General features: G+C 29.2%; 1 protein-coding gene across 1 annotated transcript; it reads left to right on the plus strand.

Annotated features, from left to right (window-relative positions):
• Positions 1 to 535: 535 nt before the first annotated feature.
• Positions 536 to 5,217, plus strand: LOC145966861 (L-xylulose reductase). The gene is made up of 4 exons (XM_083091268.1): positions 536 to 692; positions 2,730 to 3,159; positions 3,718 to 3,866; positions 4,919 to 5,217. The coding sequence occupies exons 1-4, from the start codon at positions 641 to 643 to the stop codon at positions 5,017 to 5,019; spliced, it is 732 nt and encodes a 243-aa protein (XP_082947394.1). The 5' UTR covers positions 536 to 640; the 3' UTR covers positions 5,020 to 5,217.
• The last annotated feature ends 859 nt before the right edge of the window (positions 5,218 to 6,076 follow it).

Consider the following 6,076-nt stretch of genomic DNA (forward strand, 5'->3'; position numbering starts at 1 on the left):
TTGTACTAATAACATATTATGTCATATAAATGTGCCATTACGATCAATATATATTATCTCAATAGCGTATTTTGTTTATCGATGTCCTTATGTGGCTTTTTTATAATTATATAGTGTCTTAAATTTATCGATGACGAAGCAAAAATAATCGATTGTTTGCATATCGTACAGAAAAGTACTTTTCAATGCTGCTTTTCATCGACGTATAGGAATTTTATTCTGAAAGTTGGTAGATGATAACTGAAATGGATCATTATGCAATGAATTATATGCATAGATAGCTTTATCAAATACCGTACTGTGATGGTTTAAAATCGTGTTCCATCTCACACGCGCTCATTGATGCTCCCACACATTACTGCTTGTACAGTAAGCGACAACGATTCTTTCGTAGGCGGGGCAAGGGGAGCGTAGAACTAGCCAATCAGCCGGCAGCGTGGCAGTGGCTGATTGGCCAATTCTACGCTCCCCTTGCCCCACGTAGGAAAGAATCTTTGTCGCTTACTGTACATTATCAGATAGAGGAGGACAAACGAGTCAAAGATCACGTGTAGGTTCAACGGAGATAAATGTATGATTGCATCATAAGTGCATTATAAATGGTAGTACTGATGTTATTACAATAGAACGAGCATCAGCCATGAACATCAGCTTCGAAGGAAAGCGCATTCTCGTGACCGGTGCTGGTCAAGGTATGTCATGCATGTTTGATGTTTTCAATTTCCGGAAAAACGTTTTCTCTCAGATTAATATGATTAACTCTTCTCTCAGATTAATATGATTAACTCTTCTTTCAGATTAATATGATTAACTCTTCTCTCAGATTAATATGATTAACTCTTAAGCGTAGTTGACACAATGCTTGCGCTACAGCTAATAAAATTAAAATATTTTCACTTGACTGACATGAAAAAAAAAAGAAAGAAAAAAACATGCTAGTTTACTAACATTTTAACCTATATAATGCTTTTTTACTAATTGTTAGCAAATAGCAGGCTAGTAGTTAGCAGCAAAGTAACGTGTAAACATGCTTTAAACATGTTATGTACAGTGAAAAAATTAATAATATGTAATAGAATTAATAAAATAGAAAATCACGTAAAAACATTGTTATATTTTTTAGGAGAACAAAAATTGTTATAAATGAATAGCAATAAATGCAATTAAACATTTTGTTTATTTTAAAAGTAAACACTTTTTTACGTGTGTTTGAAACATTTTTCCAACAAATTTTCAATTTTATGAATAAATGCCTTGTGATAATAAATATAATATTTCAAACAAAAAATTTTGTTGATATTTGTCTTAATTTTTAACTTATTATCATAATAATTTGACACAAAGATGACCAAAATTTTTAATGGATATACTCATATCATGTGCAATAATAAAAGAATATTATAGTGTCTTTTTATAGTTTCATAATTGGCAGACAGGTTTATCAAGTTAATTATTAATTAATTATCTTTTAGTTCAAGAATATGAAATATACAGGGTGTCTCTAAAGTTTGATCCAGCCTCTGAATCTCGGAAATATCTTTAGAAATGGAAAAATGTTTCAGACAAAAATTGTATAAAATGTTAACGGGGATAGATGATGAAAATATGGACTTAACCTTGAGCGACTTTTTCAGGATCAGTGTGAAAAAGAAAAATATGTAATTTGCAATAAGCAGCCACATATTTTTTTTAAATAATTGTGTTTTCTTTACATCAATTAATTCCTCTCATTATTTTATGCATATAAGTATTCAGGTAAGATAATCGAAAAATGAATATTTTACGAGGTAGTTTATAGTTTATGTAAAATTAAGAAATTATTGCAAGCCTTATAACTCGAAAAGTACTTAATAAAAAAAATATTATTACAGTGTTCTAAAAACGTCTCAATAAGAGCTATAAGAATATGCAAAAAGGATTCCATTCAAGAAAACATTAATCACATTAACCTAGCTTTGAAAAGATTGTTCAAAGTCATATCCATATCTTCATCAATCTATCTTCCCTAATATTCTACAACTTTTGTCTGAAACGCTTTTCCATGTCTAAAGCCGTTTTCAAGATCCAGAGGCTGAGTCAGATTTTAGACACCCTGTAGAATCAATTCGAAAATTAATAATCTCGTTTTTTTCAGAACGCGCAGTTTTAATAGAAAAATATTTTTAATTATTAAATTTTAAATTGAATTAATTTTAAATTAATTTTAAATTAATTTTAAATTAAATTTTAAACCATTATTAAAACAAATTATTAACATATTTTAAATTATTAAATCATTGATGATAGAAAGATACTTCATGATGAATTAATATTTTAATCGAAAAATATTTTTAATTATTGAATTTTAAATTAATTTTAAATTAAATTTTAAACTATTATTAAAACAAATTATTAACATATTTTAAATTATTAAATTGTCGATAGAAAGATATTTCATGATAAATTATTGTTTTAATAGAAAAATATTTTTAATTATTGAATTTTAAATTAATTTTAAATTAAATTTTAAACTATTATTAAAACAAATTATTAACATATTTTAAATTATTAAATTGTCGATAGAAAGATATTTCATGATAAATTATTGTTTTAATAGAAAAATATTTTTAATTATTAAATTTTAAATTATTAAACCATTAAAACAAATTATTAACATATTTTAAATTATTAAATCATTGTCGATCATAGAAAGAACTTCTTTATAAATTATTATATGTTATTAAATGCAGGTATCGGCAGAGAATTGGTTCTACGTCTCTCCAAGTACAAGGCAGAGGTGTTCGCGCTCTCGAAAACGAAGAAGAACTTGGACAGTTTGGTGGCGGCCGATCCGAAAATACATCCGATCTGCGTAGATCTTCGCGATTGGGATGCAACCCGGAAGGCTGTTGAGAACATTCTGCCGATCGATCTATTGGTCAATAATGCCGGGGTCGCATGCCTTACGCCATTCTTGGACGCCACACCGGGGGAATTTGACCTGACTTTTGATGTCAATGTGAAGGCTGTATTGAACGTGTCCCAGGTTATAGCCAAGAACATGATCGAACGCAAAAGCGGCGGCAACATTGTAAATATATCGTCGCAGGCCGGTCAGGCGGCGTTGAAGGATCACGCCGTTTATTGCGCGTCCAAAGGAGCCCTTAACATGTTATTCAAGTAAAAGAATTAATATTGTTATGTATGATACATGAAATGAAACTCCAACGTCCAAGAAACATGCTCACTTCTGGAATTATCAGTATAAAAAATTATTAGAAAGAGAAACACGATAAAAAATACACGAGATAAAAAATATTCACAATTTACATACGAACTGATCTATAAATAAATCTAGAAATGCCAAATGTGTATATTTGAAGAAATGAAAAATTTGAAAGTTGTTTGTATTGATTAATTTTATATTAATTTTTGTTCAGTAAAAATTTATCCTGGTTAAAATAAAATTTACTTAAACAGAATTTTAATTAAAATTAAACATTATATATATATACACAAGAGAATAGAAAAGATTTCGTAATTTACTCTTATCTCCAAGAGGTGTAATTTGCTAAAAGCAAATTTATTTTCAGCTTCCTATAATTTAACACTATTAATAATTATACTAATAATTATTTTTTTTTATTGCAAACGGTTGATATTAATTTGAGTAATCATAAGAAAATACATTTTTGATGTTATCTTATTTTTAATCTTTATATTTATTTATACCTTTAGGACGATGGCTCTTGAATTGGGTCCGTATAATATAAGAGTTAATGCGGTCGGTCCTACAGTCGTGATGACGGAAATGGGAAAATTGGGTTGGAGCGATCCACAGAAAGCACAAGATATGTTCAAAAAAATTCCTCTGGGTCGATTTGCCGGTACGTAATAAGTATTCTAAAATAATTAATTTTAGTCGGAAATGATTGGTTATATAAAGTAATTAAGTTATTTTTTAACTTAATTAACGAAGTTTTAATTGAGTTAAAATATGAGAAATATAATTCCACGAAGTACACACAATCCGTATAAATTTACAATCCAGATACAATTGTCTTATTAATTTGTAATTCTCATGAAAACAAATTACATAAATTTAAATTTTGTAATTTATGATTTATTTATAATTTATAACTTATACTTTAGAATTCGTGCAAATCTATCTACAATTTATGAATGGAAATAGAATGTTAATGCGCATATTTTGTCAAATAAAATAGATAATCTCTTCCGTGGTCGTCTCGATAACATTTATTTATATTGTATCATCATAAATATCTTACTATTCACTAGATAAACATTTTTCGTATAAACGCAACATGACACACATCATGACTGTAATAAGAAAAATAAGTAATCGGTATAAATAACTGACAGCTATCATTTTACATTTATCAAAGATAAAGGAATATTTGAATTAATTTTCATAAAAATTTTGTTAACAGTAACTAACAATTACTAAGTATAAATAAACTATAATTACAAAGTATAAATTTGAGTTCAAATCTTGAAATAAAAATTGAACGAATTTAATTCGTGTTTCGCAGAATATAATTTTTACTTGTCTTTTAATTTCATATTTTCTAAATGTATCGTAAACACAGTCATCAACTATTATTTATTGTGTCAGTTTTAAATATTGTGTATACAAAGCGTTTGTTTTCGCGATATTTTCTTTTAAAAAATCTGTGAATATTAATTTATATACACGAGTAATTTAATGTAAACAATGTTTTTTCTTTTTTTTTGTCTTAGTAAGTTTTCTAATACATAATAATAAATGCTACTTTATAAAACGCATTTTTTATATCTATTTTTTACTACTGATTTAAATTCATAAATCCCTGCCATCGAATTTTACTTTCATTTTTCGTAAATATTAATCGCGAAAACCAACAAATTAGTTTTAAATTGTACTAAATTCTTGTTGCAGAAATTGACGAAGTAGTGGATGCTGTCGTATACTTATTGAGTGACCGGAGTTCCATGATCACCGGCGTCAGCTTGCTCGTGGATGGTGGTTTCGTAGTTTAGCTTAACATAAAAAGAAATTTGAGATCCTTCCTCTTAAAAAGCAATATTCAATCATATTATGGATGCATTAATCTCTATTATAAAAATGTTATATCTATGGATTTGTGTGGATTAATGGAGTTACATATTTTTTTAACAACGTTATGAAAAACCTTATACAATATAAAAGATATAAAAAATAAAGATTATCTAATATAATTATGTATTTAATGTACATAAAATTCGACAGGATCATTGAAGGGACTCGGACAGAACAGCTGATAGAAAATCCAAACATCGTGCTTTTTTTCATTCATTTTAATTTAATTTAAAAAATGCTTCATTTCCTCTTTTCTTCATCTTCAACTAGGTTCGACAAACAGACGGCGACAGAGAAAGCCGCGAACAAACGAGACGAATCCGTGCTTAGCCATGAATGTGTCTCGCGAGTATATTTTCGAAAATATTCTACCGAAATACAGCGTATGTGTACGTATAATTCGCGAGCTCTTCTCTGCCGTAGTTGCATTCGATCTAAATAACGCGAACGCTTTTCTTTCGGCTCCTAATTTACTCCTACGATGAACGTAACGCGGCGGAGAAACTAAGACAGCCTGCTGAAAGAAACAATACAAATCGAATGTGTCGCACTTTTCTTTCTCGACGTGTCCTTTCCACCATGTCTCAAATTTGCAGGGTGTCCGAAAAAGGATTATATATATCTATCATCCCACACTTAACATCAGATTTCAAATTCCATGAAAAATGTAGTATACAGGGTGTCCCAGACTTACCGAATCAGCCGATAATGGTAGATTCCTGAGATCATTTGGAAACGAAAATCTTAATACCAAAATGTTGAGGAAGTTGTAGTTTCGGCGCTACAAAAGATTAAAGATTACCAATCAGCGCATTACATTCTCTGTACTCAGGGACATAGCGCATCAAGGGGCCTGCGTACAGCGCGATAATATCGATATCGAGAGGGATCGATATAAAATAAAAAATAGGATTCTGCAGTGAGCGCGATTGTGTCTTCGATGCGACAGTAGTTTGAACATTTTTGAACAATAAATTC

The sequence above is a fragment of the Camponotus vicinus genome, unplaced genomic scaffold (assembly GCF_025532165.1).
Source record: "Camponotus vicinus isolate PSW18456_S1 unplaced genomic scaffold, iyCamVici1.0 SCAF_2, whole genome shotgun sequence".
Taxonomy (NCBI): domain Eukaryota; kingdom Metazoa; phylum Arthropoda; class Insecta; order Hymenoptera; family Formicidae; genus Camponotus; species Camponotus vicinus.

Bases quoted from the DNA above. Each gene is read 5' to 3' on its own strand.
- LOC145966861 (XM_083091268.1), top strand. From the start codon at position 641: ATGAACATCAGCTTCGAAGGAAAGCGCATTCTCGTGACCGGTGCTGGT. The intron at 693-2,729 runs GTATGTCATGCA...TATTAAATGCAG, and splicing joins CGTGACCGGTGCTGGTCAAG to GTATCGGCAGAGAATTGGTT. The intron at 3,867-4,918 runs GTACGTAATAAG...TTCTTGTTGCAG, and splicing joins TCCTCTGGGTCGATTTGCCG to AAATTGACGAAGTAGTGGAT.